The following is a 22,728-nucleotide window of genomic DNA, read 5'->3' as shown; positions in this document are numbered from 1 at the left end:
TGCCGGAAAACTACACGAAGAAAAATAAGTAAACGGAAGTGAACAGTGACCAAGACTACCTTAGCGTTTTTAGTTATTTCGACATTTATTAACTCAAAATAAGACAAATTTAATTTCATAGCAACACCTACTTAGCACAGGGAGTCTTTAATTCGCGTTAGGGACAGGACTTGGTTAATTGATGTGTTATTTAGTTAACGCTAGCTAGCTGCTAAGGTTAACTAACAATGGCTAACCGTAATGGTAACGTTATGGTTTTTCACACTGAAATAGCCTCCATCATGGAGGTGCTAGCAAACGCAGCCGTGGCAGAGATCTGTAAACTCGTAGACGACGACTATGCAGTGTGTCGTTTAGAAATAACTCAAAGCCAGAAAGAAAACAGGACATTGCGGAGGAAACTACAGCTACTGGAACTGAAGGTGTCACGGGAGCGCGCAGAGAGGACAATGCGAGAGCGCGTCCTCGGCAGTCGTCCCAGAAGTGTCAAGATCCTCGACCGATACAGAGGAATTGCAAGAGGTACATTTAGCCCCGTTCCCCTCTGCGCATGTGTTTGGATAGTATGCAATAATTCATCTGATGTGATTACTTGGATGTCTTGCAGAAAGTTAAGTGTTAGTTTACATCCTTGCCAATGTCAAAACTGACCGAGGTCACATTTGTTTTATATTGGGAATTCGGTGTATATTTTCTCTCGTCAATAGCTACCAAGCATGAGATAATACGATTTCGGATTAAACAAAGCGTGCCATGACTAAGAAAATAATATATTTTGAATCAGAAGATGGAGGCAAAATCCACCACTTTTTTCGTTGTTGAATTATTATTACTTATTATTTTCGGATTTCAGTCTTCAATAGTTCTTAAATAGCATTCACTGTTGCATAGTTGAGGTCCCTGTCCAGCTATTACAGTGCCTTCAGAAAGTATTCACACCCCTTGACAGTTTCCACATTTGCTTAATAAGTTGCATGGACTCACTCTGTGCAATAAGTGTTAAACATGCTTTTTGGATGACTACCTCATCTCTGTACCCCATAAATAATTCTCTAAAGGACCCTCAGTTGAGCAGTGAATTTCAAACACAGATTCAACCGCAAAGACCAGTGAGGTTTTCCAATGCCTCACAATGAAGGGCACCTTGACAGAGCGTGAATAATGCAAAAATAAAGTGTAAATATTGTACAATCCTCTTGTGCAAAGCTCCTAGACTTACCCAGAAAGACTTACAGCTGTAATCACTGCCAAAGGTGATAATATGTATTGACTCATGGGTGTGAATACTTATGTAAATTAGATAACTCGTTAAATTTTTTTGCTGAGTTTGACTTCACATGGGATGATTTCACTGAACAACAAAATAAAGGGAATATTGAATGATCCAACACATCTCCCAAAAACGTTTTCAGCATAAACTCAGCAAAAAAAGAAACATCCCTTTTTCAGGACCCTGTCTTTCAAAGATAATTTGTAAAAATCCAAATAACTTCAGATCTTCATTGTAAAGGGTTTAAACACTGTTTCCCATGCTTGTTCAATGGACCATAAACAATTAATGAACATGCACCTGTGGAACGGTCGTTAAGACACTAACAGCTTACACCCTGTAGGCAATTAAGGTCACAGTTATGAAAACTTAGGACACTAAAGAGGCCTTTCTACTGACTCTGAAAAACACCAAAAGAAAGCTGTCCAGGGAGACAGGCGGACAGCTGATCATCCTTGCAGTGGCAGACCACGTGTAACAACACCTGCACAGGATCGGTACATCCAAACATCACACCTGCGGGACAGGTACAGGATGGCAACAACAACTGCCCGAGTTACACCAGGAACGCACAATCCCTCCTCCAGTGCTCAGACTGTCCGCAATAGGCTGAGAGAGGCTGGACTTAGGCCTGTTGTAAGGCAGGTCCTCACCAGACATCACCGGCAACAACGTAACCTATGGGCACAAACCCACCGTCACTGGACCAGACAGGACTGGAAAAAAGTGCTCTTTACTGATGAGCCACAGTTGTCTCACAGGGGGGGATGGTCGGATTCGCGTTTATCGTCGAAGGAATGAGCGTTACACCGAGGCCTGTACTCTGGAGCGGGATCGATTTGGAGGTGGAGGGTCTGTCGTGGTCTGGGGTGGTGTGTCACAGCATCATCGGACTGAGCTTGTTGTCATTGCAGGCAAACTCAACGCTGTGCGTTACAGGGAAGACATCCTCTTCCCTCATGTGGTACCCTTCCTGCAGGCTCATCCTGACATGACCCTCCAGCATGACAATGCCACCAGCCATACTGCTCGTTCTTTGCATGATTTCCTGCAAGACAGGAATGTCAGTGTTCTGCCATGGCCAGCTAAGAGCCCGGATCTCAATCCCATTGAGAACGTCTGGGACCTGTTGGATCGGTGGGTGAGGGCTAGGGTCATTCCCCCCAGAAATGTCCGGGAACTTGCAGGTGCCTTGGTGGAAGAGTGGGGTAACATCTCACAGCAAGAACTGGCTAATCTGGTGCAGTCCATGAGGAGGAGATGCACTGCAGTACTTAATGCAGCTGGTGGCCACACCAGATACTGACTGTTACTTTTGATTTTGACCCCCCCTTTGTTCAGGGACACATTATTCCATTTCTGTTAGACAAATGTCTGTGGAACTTGTTCAGTTTGTGTCTGTTGTTGAATCTTGTTATGCTCATACAAATATTTACACGTTAAGTTTGCTGAAAATAAACATTTGACAGTGAGGACATTTCTTTTTTTTTTTAGTTTATTTCTGCATTTAATTTAATAGATTTCATGAGAAACATTCTAAATTTGGACATTCTGACATAATACATGTTATTTTAAACATAAACATTGGGTGCCTGGAGAAGAGAAGATTCCCCATTATTGCATTTTTACCACCAGCCAATGTGATCACAAGCTCTCGCCATTCAAATCTCCCCGCCAGTTCACTGTGTGAACGCTGTAGCCTATTTTTTTATCCAGCAAGCAAGAGCCAGGTGCTTCTTTCGTCAAATATACTGTACCAGTCAAAAGTTAGGACACAGCTACTCATTCCAGGGTTTATTTATTTTTACTATTATCTACATTGTAGAATAATAGTCTAGACAAACTATGAAATAACACATATGGAATTATATAGTAACCAAAAAGTATTAAATAAAAAAAAATAAAAAAAAATATATATATATATATATATATATATATTTGAGATTCATCCTTTGCCTTGACAGCTTTGCACACTCTTGGCATTCTCTCAACCAGCTTCTCCTGGAATGCTTTTCCAACCATCAAAAAGGAGTTACCACATATGCTGAGCACTTGTTGGCTGCTTTTCCTCCACTCTGCGGTCTAACTCATCCCAAACCATCTCAATTGGGTTGAGGTCGGATGATTGTGGAGGCCAGGTCATCTGATGCAGCACCCCATCACTCTCCTTCTTGGTCAAATAGCCCTTACACAGCCTGGAGGTGTGTTTTAGGTCATTGTCCTATTGAAAAACAAATGATAGTCCCACTAAGCACAAACCAGATGGGATGGCGTATCACTGCAGGATGCTGTGGTAGCCATGCTGGTTAAGTGTGCCTTGAATTCTAAATAAATCACTGACAGTGTCACCAGCAAAGCACCCCCACACCATCAAATCTCCTTCTCTATGCTTCACGGTGGGAACCACACATGGTGAGATCATCCGTTCACCTACCATGCGTCTCACAAAGATACGGCGGTTGGAACCAAAAATCGAACATTTGGACTCATCAGACCAAAAGGACAGATTTCCAGCGGTCTAATGTCCGTTGCTCGTGTTTCTTGGCCCAAGCAAGTCTCTTCTTATTATTGGTTTCCTTTAGTAGTGGTTTCTTTACAGCAATTCGACCATGCAGGCCTGATTCACGCCGTCTCCTCTTGAACTCTTAAGTATTTATTTGAGCTGCAATTTCTGAGGCTGGTAACTAATGAACTTATCCTCTGCAGCAGAGGTAACTCTGGGTCTTCCGTTCCTGTGGCGGTCCTCATGAGAGCCAGTTTCATCATAGCGCTTGATGCTTTTTGTGACGGCTCTTAAAGAAACTTTCAAAGTTCTGGAAATGTTCCTTATTGACTGACCTTCATGTCTTAAAGTAATGATGGACTGTTTCTCTTTGCTTATTTGAGCGGTTCTTGCCATAATATGGACTTAGTCTTTTTACCAAATAGGGCTATCTTCTGTGTACCCCCCCCCTTGTCACAACACAAATGATTGGCTCAAATGCATTAAGAAGGAAAATTACACAAATTATCTTAACAAGGCACACCTGTTAATTGGAATGCATTCCAGGTGACTACATCATGAAGCTGGTTGGGAGAATGCCAAGAGTGTGCAAAGCTGTCAAGGCAAAGGATGGCTACTTTGAAGAATCTCACATATAAAATACATCTTGATTTGTTTAACACTTTCTTGGTTACTACATTATTCCATATGTTATTTCATAGTTTGTCTTCACTATTATTCTACAATGTAGAAAATAGTACAAATAAAGAAAAACTCTGGAATGAGTAGGTGTGTCCAAACTTTTGACTGGTACTGTGGATATAGATATATAGAGATTTTTTGAATTGCTCAATAAGTGACCAAACTATATATCTACAGTCGTGGCCAAAAGTTGAGAATGACACAAATATGAATTTTGACAAAGTTTGCTGCTTCAGTGTCTTTAGATATTTTTGTCAGATGTTACTATGGAATACTGAAGTATAATTGCAAGCATTTCATAAGTGTCAAAGGCAATTACATGAAGTTGATGCAAAGAGTCAATATTTGCAGTGTTGACCCTTCGTTTTCAAGACCTCTGCAATCCGCCCTGGCATGCTGTCAATTCACTTCTGGGCCACATCCTGACTGATGGCAGCCCATTCTTGCATAATCAATGCTTGGAGTTCGTCAGAATTTGTGGGTTTTTGTTTGTCCACCCGCCTCTTGAGGATTGACCACAAGTTCTCAATGGGATTAAGGTCTGGGGAGTTTCCTGGCCATGGACCCAAAATATCATTCATCAGAGAAAATGACTTTACCCCAGTCCTCAGCAGTCCAATCCCTGTACCTTTTGCAGAATATCAGTCTGTCCCTGATGTTTTTCCTGGAGAAAAGTGGCTTCTATGCTGCCCTTCTTGACACCAGGTCATCCTCCAAAAGTCTTTGCCTCACTGTGTGTGCAGATGCACTCACACCTGCCTGCTGGCATTCCTGAGCAAGCTCTACTGGTGGTGCCCCGATCCCGTAGCTGAATCAACTTTAGGAGACGGTCCTGGCGCTTGCTGGACTTTCTTGGGTGCCCTGAAGCCTTCTTCACAACAATTTAACCGCTCTTCCTTGAAGTTCTTGATGATCCGATAAATGGTTGATTTAGGTGCAATCTTACTGGCAGCAATATCCTTGCCTGTGAAGCCCTTTTTGTGCAAAGCAATGATGACGGCACGTGTTTCCTTGCAGGTAACCACGGTTGACAGGAAGAACAATGATTCCAAGAACCACCCTCCTTTTGAAGCTTCCAGTCTGTTATTCGAACTCAATCAGCATGACAGAGTGATCTCCAGCCTTGTCCTCGTCAACACTCACACCTGTGTTAACGAGAGAATCACTGACATGATGTCAGCTGGTCCTTTTGTGGCAGGACTGAAATGCAGTGGACATTTTTTGGGGGGGGTTCAGTTCATTTGCATGGCAAAGAGGGACTTTTCAATTCATCTGATCACTTGTCATAACATTCTGGAGTATATGCAAATTGCCATCATACATAGTGAGGCAGCAGACTTTGAAAATTAATATTTGTATCATTCTCAAAACTTTTGGCCACGACTGTACTTCTGGGACACGCATTGGGCTAGGCAACTAGTTCAAGAGCTATAAGAGGAATAGAGAGGATGGAAGAGCGAGAGGCCAGGTCACTGTATGAAGTAAGGACCCTTATAGGATGGTAGGAACATCGTACTTTGTCTGGCACCCGCTTTGTTCCTTTAAGTACCATACTGTGTCACCAACGTTGTAGTGTGTCCTTGCGACATTCTTGTCACTGCTTTTTGGCACGCTTCAGACTGACCCTGCATTTCCCTTTCAATCTGGTGAGCAAGTTCCAATCTGTCTCGTAGCTGTACAACATACTGTGGAGGGTCTTGGCGTGCTCATGATCGGGTTGCAAGCCAGCCACCAGGTTGATGGGTTCTGTAACTTCTCTTCCAAGGACCATCATGTTCGGAGTGAACCCTGTTGAACTGTGCTTTATTGCTCTATAGGCTAACCTTTATTTAACCTCCCTGGGCAAGGTGGGACGTTTGCGTCCCACCTAGTCAACAGCCAGTGGAATCGTGTGGCGAGAAATACAAATACCTCAAATGCTATAACTTCAATTTCTCAAACATATGACTATTTTACACCATTTTAAAAGACAAGACTCTCGTTAATCTAACCACACTGTCCGATTTCAAAAAGGCTTTACAGCGAAAGCAAAACATTAGATTATGTCAGGAGAGTACCCTGCCAAAAATAATCACATAGCCATTTTCAAAGCATGCATATATGTCACAAAAACCAAAACCACAGCTAAATGCAGCACTAACCTTTGATCTTCATCAGATGACACTCCTAAGACATTATGTTGTACAATACATGCATGTTTTGTTCAATCAAGTTCATATTTATATCAAAAACCAGCTTTTTACATTAGCATGTGATGTTCAGAACTAGCATACCCACCGCAAACTTCCGGTGAATTTACTTAATTACTCACGATTAACGTTCACAAAATACATACATTATTTTAAGAATTATAGATACAGAACTCCTTTATGCAATCGCGGTGTCAGATTTTAAAATAGCTTTTCGGCGAAAGCACATTTTGCAATATTCTGAGTAGATAGCCCGGCCATCATGGCTAGCTAATTTGACACCCACCAAGTTTGGCTCTCAACGAACTCAGATTTACTATAAGAAAAATTGGATTACCTTTGCTGTTCTTCGTCAGAATGCACTCCCAGAACTTCTACAACAAATGTTGTTTTGGTTTGAAATAATCCATAGTAATATTGAAATAGCTCCGTTTTGTTCGTGCGTTGAGGTCAGTATCCGAAGGGTGACGCGCGGGCGCATTTCGTGACAAAAAAAATGCAAAATATTCCATTACCGTACTTCGAAGCATGTCAAACGCTGTTTAAAATCAATTTTTATGCGATTTCTCGTAAAATAGCGATAATATTCCAACCAGGCGACGTTGTATTCGTTCAAAGAGAGAAAGAAAAACATGGAGTCCTCTTGTGCACGCGCGTTCCAGTGTTCCCTGCCTGACCACTCACAAAAACAAGCCCGCAACAGGCCTACCAATACAAAGGTTGAAAAATTGGTGGCAATCCGGGCAAATTTTAGGCTTTTTGAGCCTGACAACAAGCCATCCTCAACAAGGTTGGAAAGGGACAGTGAAGATGAGGCCTCAGAGTCTGATGTTCAAGAGGTGAACATTGAGGAAGTTCAGGGAGAAGACATGGAAGCCTGAGAGGAAGACAACCAAAGCTTTAGTTTCTAGTCTATCATTTTACAGATGTATGTTGAAAATGTTTTTGGGAGATACGATGGATCATTGGGGATCATTCAATATTTCCTTTCTTTTGTTGTTCAGTGAAATCATCCCATGTGAAGAGTCAACTTATTTAAAGTTCAATTCGTAACTAAATTGTTCTTTTTTTTATTTCTATTGGAAGGATTTAATCATTTGCAATTATGTCTACTTATAAGGTAAAAGGTTTGTTTCTGTCGCCATATGTGGTAAATATATCAATGTAAAAAACATCTACATTTAAATGGTATTAATGTTCATTTGCAAATATTTCCGTTAATTCCCATGGAAAGTTTTCACCTCTGAATATTCCCCAAAATGTGCAACCCTAGTCTTGAACAACCAATAATTAGCGATTGTAGCATTCTGTCTCGCTCATGGGGCCCATGAGATCAATGGTGATCCTCTCCTTAGGTACTCCCATGCGGACAGTGCTCATAGGTGCTTGGGGCTTCCTCGAAGGTCTGGCTTTAGCGGCACAGCTGGTACATGTACGACCATAGTGTGACATCCTCTCTATTTCGGTACCAGTAGTGTCTTGTCTGCAGCCGGGCATTTGTGCGTTCCACGCCAATGTGACCACCTACTGGGCCGTCATGCATCTGCTTCATGATGTCTGTCCCAAACACACGAGGTAGGAGTATTTGTGGGTAAAACACTGCGCCTTCGGTACAGTAGACGCACCATAAGAGAATGCTGTTCTTGACATAGGCCTATAGGAGCCAGTGGAAGAGACTAAGTCGCTGGTCCGAAAAGCGACACAGCCCCCCACGATGGGCGTTCCTGTCCTTCCTCGAGCCATCTCTTCACGGGGCCCATGTCAGTCAGCCATCGGAGCTTGACGTAATCCCTCAGTAGTCCATCCATGGAACAGAACAGTGAGGCTAATCTTTTCCACGTCCGACGTGTCATCTTCACTGTCCCGATGACCCGACTCCACGTTGAAGGCACCTCCAGAAGCTTCAGGGAGTGCAGGCTGTAGGCTGGGGTCTTCTATCCCCACTGAGCAGAGCTCCATAAAAGTAGCTTCCACAGCGTTAACAGCTATGCTGGGGCCGAGGTCAGGATGTCAGCATTTGTGGTGGCGTACTGGATGATGTATGACCTTGAAGTTATACTCCCCAAGCTTCTCGAGCCACCTCGCCAGTTGACCTTCTGGTTCCTTCATCCTTATGAGCCACCGAAGCCACCACTGCTGTGGTCGGTGCGCATGATGAAGGGTCTTCCAAGCAGCTATTGACGGAAGTGTGAAGTAAACTCCACTACTACCAGTAGCTCCCTCCGTATGGTACAATAGTTTTGCTCGGTGGAGGACAGCCGCTGGCTCCCGTACTCTAGAATGCATTCCTCACTGGGACAAGACGCCTCCAATGCCGAAGTTGCTGGTGTCTGTATCGAGGATGAGGTCGCCGCTGTTGAGTAGCTTTCATTTTTTTGAACGCCTCCTGGCGCTCTGGTGTCCACTGGAAACGAGCATGCTTCTTTGTAAGCTCATGCAGGGGCTTGGCTGCAGCAGCAAAATCTTTGACAAAACGGCGGTAGTACGAGGCCAGGCCGACGAACTGACGTACTTCTGAAACGCAGGTAGGCTGGGGCCATTCTTGGACTTTCAGAATTTTTTGGGGATCTATGGCGATGCCGTGTTCAGAAACGATGTGTCCAAGGTAGGTAACCTGTCGGCAGAAGAGACAGCACTTGGAGGGTTACAATTTCAGGTTGGTTTGGCTTAGCCGATCGAACACTTGTGCCAGGCATTAGAGCGTCTCCATGACATCCCTTCCCAGGATGATGTCATCGAGATAAATAAAACATTTAACAGTATAACTAGGCAAGTCAGTTAAGAACAAATTCTTAAGAACAAATTCTTATTTACAATGACAACCCACTGTTCCCCGGTAGGCCAACTGCCTTGTTCAGGGGCAGAACGACAGATTTTTACCTTGTCAGCTCGGGGATTCGATCCAGCAACCTTTCGGTTACTGGCCCAACGCTCTAACCACTAGGCTACCTGCCGCCGGTCTCCCTTTGCATTCCGGCCAGGACACGGTCCATTAAACATTGAAACGTCGCTGGTGCGTTGCAGAGCCCTAAAGGTATCACATTCCACTCAGAGTCCCTTCCTGCTGCAGAAAGCGGCCGCCTTACCGTCGCTGGGAATAAGTTCAACCGGCCAGTAGCCTGACGCTAAGTCCAAAGTGCTAAACGATTTGGCCATTGACAGGGTATCTAGAGTGTCTTGGATACGAGGAAGTGGATATGCATCGTTAAGCGTATGCTAATTTAGAGCCCTGTAGTTCACACAAAGTATGGCTGGTCCTTTTTGCGTACCATAACTAAATCGGCGAAGCCCAGCTGCTGTGGCTTGGAGAGGCTACTCCAGTTTCAAGACTTTGCTGGATCTGCTGGTCTGCATTGAGCTGTTTTTCTTAATGTCCATTCAGAAAGTATAAGTGAGGAAGAACAAATAGAACTGAAATGAGCATAAGATTGTAAAAATGTAAGCAAGTCATGATGACCAGCCAGTGCAAGGAATGAAGACAGGTGCCAGTTCTGCACAACTTTCCTCTTATTAAATCAAATGTAGCTCGATTGAATCTTGTAGGCTAATATTTTTTGTATCATTATTTCTCTCTCTCATTACGGAGTCATCTTTGAACAACATGATCTTGCATTGACACTGCCTGCTCAAGGGAATTACCGCAGCAGGCATTGTCTTATGTCAGACCGCGTTGGATTCCGCCATCTGACGTGAGACAATGCATAGCAGGTTTGTTATGGTTGTTGTTAAAATCCAAATTCTATTTGACCAAATTTGTGCGCACGCCATGTTCCATAACGTTGTCATGGAAAATATGAATGCTTCCAACTAACAAATCAGCAACTGTGCGGTAAATCTGGCTGCATAATGAATGTTGAGATTTCCAAAGAGACTGGGCTTTGGCAAACAACAGGAGTGGAATGTTAGCTAAGAAGACTAGTACCCAAACTAGCTCCTGAACAAAGTGTGTCATGAATATGAAAATATGTTCTGAATCAGGGGAGGATGGATAAAAATCCACTTTTTGGGGCAGGCTTGGCACACTTTATATTAATGCCATCTTCAATAGCTCCTAAACATTTAAAAAAGGTATGGACTCGTTTAACTCCCGAGTTCTGCAACCAAGTTGTACGCGTCGCCCTCGTGCGGCAATGTTTGTAAACACAGAAAGGGGTCTATACAGTTGAGCAGACAGTAGCTAATCTAACAACCTATTTTCCCCCAATCACTCTCTCAGGTGAAGGAAGCTTTGTGAAGCCAGCAGGACACAGCACATGGAGAGATGACCAACCAATCACTGTTGATGAGGGGAGTGGAACCTCCACCCAGCACGTTATCGTGATAGAGGTTAGTGTAATAGTGTTGCATTAAATGTTACAGTTGCATTGTAAATCAAATGTGTCCCTAGCTATTCACTTGCTTACATGTACATCCTCATTTATCTGCAACAGGGGAGCTTGTGAGACTTCTCTTCGACATTGTTATCCAATTCAACCATTGTACCGATTAATAACCTCTTCTTTTCTTGTCAGTCTGCAGATGCAGAGGCTGCAGGTCCTGGAGTCAAGCAGGAGAGGACTGAAGGACAGAAGGACACACGGCACAGCAGAGACATCCAGACTGGAGGGTCTGGAGCGCCCCCTGTAGCCACGGAGAATCCCACCACCACCTCAGCACAGTCCAGGACCCGACACAGCATTACGGAGGTCAGTGGAACGCAGAACGCCGTTCTCAAGTCAGCGACAGACAGCAAGACGTTAACTGTAACACACAGGCTCTTACACACAGGTTCTGACCACATATCAGAACCAGAGAGACTGGGGTTGGGGACACTGGGCTGTCCTCCTGCCCCCGGCTCAGAGTATTTACCAGTATTTCACCAAAGCCAGAGGACGGTTCATTCAAGTGATCATGGTGAATCGTTAGACTCTGGCAGTGATGATCCGTCTTGTTCTTACACTACAGAGATGGATCCTGGCAACATATCCTTGGGTTTAGAGACACAGACTGATCTGTCTAGAGGGGACTGGAACCGGTACAGTAGTAGTGTATACTCTGAAGGGTGCCTAGATAAGAAAGGGGAGGGTCTAGTCGTAGATGAAGTGACTGTGAAATTGGAGGGTGACGTTGCTCCCACATGGAATGCAGATAGTAACCTCGGAGATGGACACTCACAGGGCAGAGATTTCTTAGATTACAGAGAGAACTTAGAGACAAATCCAAATGTTGCGACCCACTCTCCTTTACCCTTGTTCAGGGATCACAACCCAGAGTCCACATCGATGGGACCTTCCGATTCAGACAGCCACGTCCTTTTCGATCAGGGTTTGAACCCAAATGACAGGGCTAGAGCCCAGGCTCAGGGAGGGGGAGCCACATCAGGCAATAGTAAAGAGAAACGGTTCAGTTGTACCCAGTGTCACATGCGCTTCACCGAGGCTGGCACCCTGAAAAGGCACAAGAGGGTCCACACAGGGGAGAAACCCTACAGCTGCCCCCAGTGTGAGAAGAGGTTCTCCCGCCAGGACCATCTAAAGATGCACCTGAAGATCCACACGGGAGAGAGGCCGTTTGCCTGTACGCACTGCGGGAAGAGGTTCTCAGAGAGGAGCTACCTCAAGATACACCTGCAAAAAAACCATTCCACTCCATAACATAGAAAGTAATCATTCCACTCGATAGCTTCTGATATTTAGATTAAACCCTGTATTGAAGGTAGACTCAGCAAGATGACGTACAGTGCCTTCGGAAAGTATTCAGACCCCCCTTGACTTTTTCCATCTCTCTTTAGGTTACAGCCTTATTCTGAAATTGATTAAATAGTCCCGTCCCCCCCCCGTCCCCCCCCCATCAAATGGACACACCATACCCCATAATGACAAAGCAAAAACAGGTTTAGAAATTGTTGCTAATTTATTAAAAATAAAAATATGACATTTACATAACTATTCAGACCCTTTACTCAGCACCTTTGGCATCAATTACAGCATCGAGTCTTCTTGGGTACGACTCTACAAGCTTGGCACACGTGTATTTTGGGAGTTTCTCCCATTCTTCTCTGCAGATCCTTTCAAGCTCTCAGGTTGGATGGGGAGCATTGCTGCACAGCTATTTTCAGGTCTCCAGAGATGTTCGATCGGGTTCAAGTCCACTCAAGGACATTCAGAGACTTGTCCCGAAGCCACTCCTGTGTTGTCTTGGCTGTGTGCTTAGAGTCGTTGTACTGCTGGAAGGTGAACCTTTGCCCCATTCTGAGGTCTTGAGTGCGCTGGAGCAGGTTTTCATCAAGAATCTCTCTGTACTTCACTCCGTTCATCTTTGCCTCGATGCTGACTAGTCTCCCAGTCCCTGCCGCTGAAAAGAAAACAACAACAAAAAACAGCATGATGGTGCCAGGTTTCCTCCAGACGTGATGCTTGGCATTCAGGCCAAAGAGTTGAATCTTGGTTTCATCAGAGCAGAGAATCTTGTTTTCTCATGGTCTGAGAGTCTTTAGGTACCTTTTGGCAAACTAAGCTCGCTGTCGTGCCTTTTACTGAGGAGTGGCTTCCGTCTGGCCACTCTACCATAAAGGCCTGATTGGTGGAGTGCTGCAGAGATGGTTGTCCATCTGGAAGGATCTCCACAGAGGAACTCTGGAGCTCTGTCAGAGTGACCATTGGGTTCTTGGTCACCTCCCTGACCAAGGCCCACCTCCCCCGATTGCTCAGTTTGGCCAGGTGGCCAGCTCTAGGAAGAGTCTTGGTGGTTCCAAACTTCTTCCATTTAAGAATGATGGAGGCCACTGTGTTCTTGGACTTTCAATGCTGCAGAAATGTTTTGGTACCCTTTCCCAGATCTGTGCCTTGACACAATCCTGTCTCAGAGCTCTACGGACAATTCCTTCGACCTCATGGCTTGGTTTTTGCTGACATGCACTGTCAACTGTGGGACCTTATATAGACAGGTATATGCCTTTCCAAATCATCTCCAATCAATTGAATTTACCACAGGTGGACTTCAATCAAGTTGTAGAAACGTCAAGGATGATCAATGAAAACAGGATGCACCTGAGCTCAATTTCGAGTTTCATAGCAAATAGTCTGAATACTAATGTAAATAAGTTTTTTTATTTAATTTTACTTTTCACTTTGTCATTAGGGGGTATTGTGTGTACATTGCTGATGATTTTTATTTAATCAATTATAGAATAAGGCTGTAACGTAACAAAATGTGGAAAAGGTCAAGCGGTCTGAATACTTTCTGAAGGCACTGTAGATGCACAAAGTAACCCGCAGTAATGGGTCAATTTCCACAACAACCAAGCATGTTGAAATGCAAGGCCCAGACATTGTGAAATATATAAGTCACATTTAAAGGACAGTAGGTAGCCTAGCGGTTAAGAGCTTTGGGCCAGTAACCGAAAGTTGGCTGGTTCGAATCCCTGAGCAGACTAGGTGAAAGATCTGTGTGCAAGGCACTTAACCCTAATTTCTCCTGTAAGTCGCTCTGAATGAGTGTGTGCTAAATGACTTAAACATGTAAAGGTAAAATGACAAACAGTATAGCATAAAAAGTCTGTTACATATTGTGTTTGTACTGAGTAGGCTATATGATGTTCAAATGCCTATTTCATTACTTCCAACTACTTTTTATCCTGAGACAGTTTTAATGAGAAAAATAATGCAGTTCATCAAGTTCATGTTGATTTCTAATTGAGACGTGTGTGTGGTTTTCATATGGTGTATTTAAAGCTTGTTTATGGTTAATAAACACAAAATGTGACTTTTCATTCCAAGACTTTCATTGAGACTCTTTAGTATACATCAAATCTAATCTCACCCTATTTTGTATACACCTGACAGCGCTTTATAACCAATATACCAGCATATACCCACATACTAACAAACACCTACTGTACACGTCAAAATAGTTTAGTCAGGTTTGTCTGACTTTTGATTTATCATAGCTGACTATTTACCCACATCATATTTATATCCACCATGATGGGTTTAACAACAACGACGTCATTCTGTAACTACAGTATAGGACTCAAACTGGGGAAGGGTTAATACTCCATGTTGAAAGTGTCTGTGTGTGTATATGTCTGTAATCTGTATCACCTGTCTTTTCCAGGAGGAGGAGGGTTCAGAGGTGCTGCTGGTCAAGGAGGAGGGGTATGAGGAGAGTCTGGGGAACCCTGAGGGGAACAAGGTCATGGAGGACAACCAGACTACACCTCCTCCTGAACCCACAGAGGAACCAGCTGAGCACCACAGCACCACACACAGTCTCCCTGAGGTGAGCCCACTGTAAACTACTGTCTGAATGATATTAGGTCAAGGCCCAAATCCACAAAGACTCTCAGAGTAGGAGTGCTGATCTAGGATCAGTTTTGCCTTTTAGATCATAATGAATGAGATTATATAGAAAGATCCTAGATCAGCACTCTTTGTGGATACGGGGCCAGGTCTAGATTAATAATCAACTAATACATTTGCATAGTAACAAATTAACTAAATGTTGCATAGTACTCATACCCCAACCAGAAGATGCTCCATAGCAGGGTGCTCATATCATATTTCTTGATCCAACATCCTCTCACTCTGTATCTCTTACAGTCAGTAGACATGGAGGATGGGAAGCCTGACCTGCTGCTGGTCAAAGAGGAGACGATAGAAGATGGACCAGAGAGCATTGACCTGCAGAGTGGACTAAAGATGGGGGAGCAAGGTAAGGGAGAAATACATATAACCCATTGTCTTCTGACAGGTGGCATCGCTTCTATGCAAGGCTCATCCCTCATCAGTGCTGGAGGAATCGTTTGACTATCTGACGTAAGACAATGCCTATAGTCTACATACAGTAACAGATCTTCAAAAGGAAAATTGATGCGCCAGGCTATTTTTTTTTCTCATTCATAAAATGAAATCAATAGAATGTATGTTTACATACAAAAACACACATAATGGATGAACTTGACCAGTTAATTTACCAAAATGAAGTGAGTTTTCCCTGTCATGTTTGGAAAGTCTATTTTCTAACCTCTTCCTGCAGGTGGTTGGTTGGAGGCTAACAGAGGAGACTGGACAGCCATCTTGGATTCCCAGACCCTGACCGGTGCAGCCAAGAGCCCAGGGGATGACATCACTGAGCAGGCCAGGACCAGAGGTGACATAGTGGAGGTCAGTGGATGGGACAGCGTCCTCAACTCAGGCTAGGGAATAACATATTAACCACAACCAGAAACAGACAGTCGAAAAACAAAACATCTGAACTTGACAACATACTGCGGGGACGAGGGGACATAGATTTGGTCTGCGGGGACGGGGAGGTGTCAGTATGCAGCAGGAGAGAACAGACTCGGCTAGCGATGCTCCATCCTGCTCCTATAGTTGTGATTCAGAGAGACTGATGGTGTCTCAGGTTAACCCCCTAACAGGTGCTGCCTTCAGCCTGCCTTCTATAGGATCTATCAACTGGAACATGGACCCTGTGACATCACAGACACTACCTTGCCTTCGTTCTCACACTCTCCTTATATTAAACCAGACCTCAGACAATGCCAGTGCCTCAACACTAAATGGATACACAAGCCCGATGACAAATGACAGTAGTAGTGACGCTATCAGTAGATCCAGTGGCAAAGAGAAGCGCTTCCCGTGTTCATTCTGTGGGAAAGCCTTCAGTTTCCCCAAACAGGTGGAGATCCACCAGAGCAGTGGTTCCCAAACTTGTTATAGTCCCGTACTCCTTCAAACATTCCAGCTGCGTACCCCCATTAGCACCAGGGTCAGTGCACTCTCAAATGTTTTTTGCCATCATTGTAAACCTGCCACACAGACAAACACACTATATGATACTTTTATTAAACATAAGAATGATTGTGAGTTTGTCACAACCCGGCTTGTGGGAAGTGACAAAGAGCTCTTATAGGGCCAGGGCACAAATAATAATAAATCATTTTGCTCTTTATTTAGCCATCTTACATATAAAACCTTATTTGTTCATCAGAAATTGTGAACAACTCACCACAGGTTAATTGAGAAGGGTGTGCTTGAGTGGATGCACATAGCTCTGCAATGTTGGGTGTATTGGAGAGAGTCTCAGTCTTAAATCATTTTCCACACACAGTCTGTGCTTGTATTTAGTTCACGCTAGTGAGGGCCGAGAATCCACTCTCACATAGGTACGTGGTTGCAAAGGGCATCAGTGTCTTAACAGCACGATTTACCAAGGCAAGAAACTCTGAGCGCAGCCTTATTCAGAAATCTGGCAGTGGCTTCTGATTAAATTTGATTTTCACAGAACCGCTTGTTCCAATTTCAATGAGGCTCTCTTGTTCAGATATCGGTAAGTTGACTGGAGGCAAGGCATGAAAGGGATAACGATTCCAGTTGTTTGTCATCCGCTTCGGGAAAGTACCTGCGTAATTGCGCACCCAGCTCACTCAGGTCCTTCGCTATATCACATTTGACATAGTGTGTAAGCTTGAGTTAATTTGCACACAACAAAAATCATACAATGATGGAAAGACCTGTACGTTGTCCTTGTTAATGGAGACAGAAAAGAGCTCCAACTTCTTAATCATAGTCTCAATTTTGTCCTGCACATTGAATATAGTGGCGGAGAGTCCCTGTAATCCTAGATTCAGATCATTCAGGTGAGAAAAAACATCAGATAGGCCAGTCGTGTGAGAAACTCGTCATCATGCAAGCGGTCAGACAAGTGAAAATTATGGTCAGTAAAGAACTTTAAGCTCGTCTCTCAATTTAAAAAAGTGTCAATACTTTGCCCCTTGATAACCAGCGCACTTCTGTACGTTGAATAAGCGTTACATGGTCGCTGCCCATATCATTGCATAATGCAGAAGATACACGAGAGTTCAGGGGCCTTGCTTTAACAAAGTTAACCATTTTCACTGTAGTGTCAAATGTCTTTCAAGCTGTCAGGCATTCCCTTGGCAGCAAGAGCCTCTCGGTGGATGTTGCAGTGTAACCAAGTGGCATCAGGAGCAACTGCTTGCACGCACGTTACCACTCTACTGTGTCTCCCTGTCATGGCTTTTGCCGCATCAATACAGATACCAACACATCTTGACCACCAAAGCCCATTTGATGTCATAAAACTGTCCAGTACTTAAAAAAATATTCTCATGTTGTCCTGGTTTCCAGAAGAGAATGTATTCCTTAATTGACCCCCCCCCCCATAAACGTAACAGACATATACAAGGAGCTGTGACAGGCCCGCCACGTCTGTTGACTCATCCAGCTGTAACGCATATAATTCATTGACTTGTATGCGAAGCAGTAATTGTTTCAAAACATCTCCTGCCATGTCACTGATGCGTCGTGAAACAGTCGTTTGATGAATGCATTGTCTGTATAGTTTTTTGGGCCTTTTCCCCTAGCATTGTCCTAGCCATATCTGCGGAGCTGGAAGAATTAAGTCCTCCACAATAGTATGGGGCTTTCCTGTCCTAGCCACTCGGTAGCTCACGATATAAGACGCTTCTAGCACCTTCTTATTAATGCATCTGTTCCTTTTATACATATCTTACAACTCGAAAGTCGTCTTTATTCTCAATCAAAAAACTCCCGTGGCTTATTTTTCAAATTGTCATGTTTCATTTCTAAATGTCTGCGCAAGAGTGAAGGCTTCCCGCGAGAGAGTAACGGTTAATGTGATTGGATGTTAATTATTTGACTAGGCTACCTGTAGTTGACATTGTGTTGTTATTTCGCTGAACACTAGATGGTTTAATTTTATTTTTGGCAGTGAAAACGAGGCTACTCAGGCAGGAAATAAACTTTACCCAAATGTATAGCCCCATTGGAAAATATAAATGTACGGTTTGAAAATGTGAAGAAATGTTTTATTGTGAATCACATTTTTATGTGGCGTACCCCAGTTTGGGAATACCTGCACACAGGGGACAAACCGTTAGGCTGCCATCTGTGCCAGGCCAATGTTTCACACTTGTCCTGATGTGGCAGCGGAGAAGTCCTACAGCTGCACCCCAGTGTGAGAAGAGGTTCTCCTGCCAGCACCAGCTGAAGAATCACCCGAAGGTCCACACGGGACAGAAGCTGATCGCACTGCGGGAGGGAAGAGGTTCTCAGAGAGATGCTACCTCAGGATACACCAACAGAAAATGCACGCGACCCATGTATAGAGTATAGTGACATGTAGTAGTACTAGTTAATTCTGTTGATTGTGGATGTAGCTGGGAACTGGTAGAGGTGAACTGAGGAAGGAATGAGTATGATGAGGCCGAGTAGATATGGTGATGGTTGGTGCAATGTCTGTAAAAATGTTTACTTGACAAAGTAGTGAAGACGTGTGTGATGAACCTTTTCCAAAGTATTCTAAATTGTATTTTATTAAAGCGAAGGTACAGAAAAGTCTAATATCGAGAATGTACTCAGGTTCTCCCTCATTTAGAGGCACAACCCAGTTTCCCTTTTTATAGAAATAGCTTAAGACAAAAGAGCAAAGTGGAAGATAGTGTATAAATGGGTCTGTATAGGAGCAGATCGGGTTCACATTATTTAGGTAAAATGCCTAATGCATAGAGTTCTAGTAGCCTATCAGAAGCTCATATAGCTATTCAGGTCTAACAAAGGCCAAATCTGAAACCAAAAACGGAACATAATGTAAGAAATACAGCATGGCTACAATGCATGGTTTAAAGATGAAAATGCAATTGGTTAAGCATGAAATGCACTGAGAATCTCACTGCAGATAGGTACTTATCACAGTGGGAGGCCGTTCCTTCTCTTGCAAGAACAAAAGCGTTACCTGCTGCGTGCCGACCCGGTAGCGACGAACCTGCCGTTTCTACTTGCAGAATCGTAATGCTCGTCATTGGCCAACAACTTGACTTTGAGCCAATCCGAGAGCACGAACTTGGGGAGCTAAAAGGAGTGACAACAAAAGGGGGGAAAATAGGGCGTTCTCTCTGTACATCCACGGTTAAATGTCATGAGCCAGTCACACTTCATATGCAGTGTAAGCTATTGGATGGTAGCTAGCTAAGTGCACAGACGCAATGCACACAACAGTAAATACTTCCTCCCAGCAACCTAACCACTGTAGTTAGTAATTAAAGCACAATGGATTCGTTTCAATGAAACAGCTGCTTGTGTTAGTGCAGTGTCCTTAGCTAGCGAATATGCTAACGATAGCTAAACATTTGGCCATGGGCTGGTGGTACTGGCTGTCGACACTGTTCAGAGGTACTGTCGGCAGGCAAACGTTTGACAATCCTACCGGTGTGTCTGAGCTTTTACAAAAATCAATACAATCAGCAAAGTAACATACCGTTTCTTATCTGTAACCCACACGGAATGACTCAAACAGGCTGGTTACACATACATTACCAGTCTTCCTTTTGAGAGAAATGGAGCATGTCATGTACTTCATGTATAAATAGCGACAGTAACTCATTTGCATTACAATAGTCAATGTAATGTCTAAAACAGTTCTTCAAAACAGCGACGCAACGCATGTTCTCACACACACACACTGTATCCCCGTCTGCCGGTTGTAGCTCACCGTGAAGCAAGCATACCGGACCGATGCCCATTGTCTAACTGCGCGCAACACTGCTTGAATAACCCGCTGTTAGCAAAGCGCGGACAGTGTAGACCAAGTAAGAGAGACTGCAGACTGCCATACTGTTTCCCTTTAACCTTCCGGTACTAAGTAGGGTCGGGGTCTGACCCCAAACTTCTACCTGGTTACATTAACAGTGAGAAAATATATATTTTACTTGTCACGTATCGTTTTGTGCGATAAAGGTACTTCAAAGTTATGTTAGCTTATGGCTATTTTGTTGAAATTAAATACAAAATTGACTCTGCTAACTTGATTTTTTATTTGTATTTTTAGGGACTGAGTTTCCCTTATCTCGGTCAAACCAAAACATACTTCATTCTTAAATCAAAACACATGGAATTGTTTTAATAATACACTCCAATGGCTCCATATTGTTAAGGTACTTCTATCACAATATTAGAGATGGGCTTGACTGTGGTTAACATTTTATAATATCATGTCATGTTTCTGGGTGTACCGCAAAGAGTTTTTTATATAAACCTTTACGCTTTTCTGTACAATCTTTTTTTGCAGTCTGCAGTCGAAGAAGACCTGCTGATATCCAGTGTTACTGGTGGGGGAGAGTGGACCTCTGAAGCGGTTGATCACAAACCCTGGCCCCGGATCAGGATCCTGGACCAGGAGCCTTCACTCTTCCTTTCTGAGTCAGAACCAGGACCCAAACGCGAGTTTGAGAGACTCCACCACCACACAGAACACAACCAGTGGACAGGTGGACTGAACAACCTCAGTCCTGGTGGTCATCAGAGAGACAGAGGCTCCAGTCAGGGATCCAGTCTGCAGCCCAGACCCTTCTCTTCACAGTCTCAGTGCAGGGATGGAGCAGGGCCTGGGGCTGATAGAGAGAGATCCTCCTTTTCCTATGATGCAAACACCATAGTATCCATGATGAACAGAGCAGGTCACCCTGGGCTTCAGCCTTCACAGAGAGTGGTGGGAGACCGCCCTGGCGGTAGTCTTTCAGGAAGTCTGTCTTCTCCTTCAGGGTCTCGTCTAATGCCTGGTGACTGGGTTCATAGAAGGCCCGGACCTGGACCTAGCCTTCCTCAGCTGCCTCATGGTAACCCCACAAATGCAGACAGGGTCAGGATGGGTGTTCACCATGAGAGGTACCTAACCTATAACACAGCACACAATCCCAACAACACCCAAACAATGGCTAGAGGTCAAGGAGGTAGCTCGAAGTTGGCTCCTACTTCTCCCTCTACCTCATCTGCTGTCATTGGGTCACAACGTGGTAGGCCGAGCATTAAGACGGACGCCGACAAGCCGTATGCCTGCCCCACGTGTGGAAAGCGCTTCGCTCATGCGAACTATGTGAAGCAGCACCAGACTGTTCACACCAAGGAGAGGCCCTTCATGTGCAAGCTGTGTTACAAGAGCTTCTCCTTTCAGAGTAACCTTATCAAACATAGGAGTGTCCACAATGAGGAGAAGTCATAGCAGTGTGGCTTAAGTTGTACACAGGGGATATCTGGGAACCATTCTTTAGCTGACATATTATAGTTATCATGTGAAGTGTCTTGGGGTAAGAGGATTTTTTGGATTACTAAGTCCCTCAGCGCTGTTCAATGTCAGTCCTGGAGGGCCAAAACCCTTCTGGTTTTCATCTTCTCCTAATAAGGGACTAATTCAGACCTAGGACACCAGGTGAGTGCAATTAACTACCAGGACTGAACAGTAGTTAGTTTTGTACAAAAAAAATAGGTGAGCAAATCTGTTAATAAATGAGAAATCATGTTGTCCTTTTGATGTGTTGATTTTGTATTTCCTTGTTTATCATTTTGAATTCAAATTGGCCTTAGTCTCCTTGGCTTCCTTCGAACCTATAGGTGTCTGTCCTTGCCAACGATTGGATCTAGCCAACCATTCTTTTTAGGTCATTTACGGTAATTTTTCTAAACAAGCCTGCTCTGAGCTTGAAAGATACTGATCATGGCCTTTTCTCAATTGGTTTTGAGCAACTCCGGCGTCCTCTCTCCTCCGGCCTCCTTTTGAAAAAAGGTCAAAGGTAATCGAGGAGAGGGAATGTGGATGAAAATCCACTTGAATGAAATGAGACTACTTCTCCATATTCGCAGGTCATGAGGCAAATTATGTTTAGGGCTGGATCCCAAAATAAGTGTGAAAGTGATAATTAAGTTAGTTGTGCAAGACATTTTATAGATAAAACATAAGTAGCATACAGTGGCTTGCTAAAGTATTCATCCCCCTTGGCATTTTTTCCATTGTGTTGCCTTACAACCTGGATTTAAAATTGATTTTGTTTAGGTGTTTGTATCATTTAATTTAAACAACATGCCAACCCCTTTGAAGATGCCAAATATTTTTTTGTAAAACAAACAAGAAATAAGACAAAAAGCAGAACTTGAGTGTGCATAACTATTTACCCCGCCCCAAAGTTAATACAGCAATTACAGCTGCAAGTCTCTTGGGGTATGTCTCTATAAGCTTGGCACATCTAGCCACTGGTATTTTTGCCCATACTTCAAGGCAAAACTGCTCTA

At 43.8% G+C, this 22,728-nt stretch overlaps 1 protein-coding gene across 1 annotated transcript; it reads left to right on the top strand.

Annotated features, from left to right (window-relative positions):
* On the top strand, window positions 1-21,971 carry LOC106602492 (uncharacterized). Its single transcript, XM_014195160.3, has 7 exons — window positions 1-522; window positions 10,860-10,969; window positions 11,155-11,328; window positions 14,738-14,902; window positions 15,223-15,334; window positions 15,659-15,786; window positions 20,735-21,971. Exons 1-7 carry the CDS (start codon window positions 228-230, stop codon window positions 21,662-21,664), a joined length of 1,914 nt encoding a protein of 637 aa, XP_014050635.1. The 5' UTR covers window positions 1-227; the 3' UTR covers window positions 21,665-21,971.
* Window positions 21,972-22,728: the final 757 nt, after the last annotated feature.

Source organism: Salmo salar, chromosome 04, assembly GCF_965601325.2.
Source record: "Salmo salar chromosome 04, fSalSal1, whole genome shotgun sequence".
Taxonomy (NCBI): Eukaryota; Metazoa; Chordata; class Actinopteri; order Salmoniformes; family Salmonidae; genus Salmo; species Salmo salar.
The sequence above is the reverse complement of the archived record's forward strand: the minus strand, read 5'-3'. Positions and strand labels throughout refer to the sequence as shown.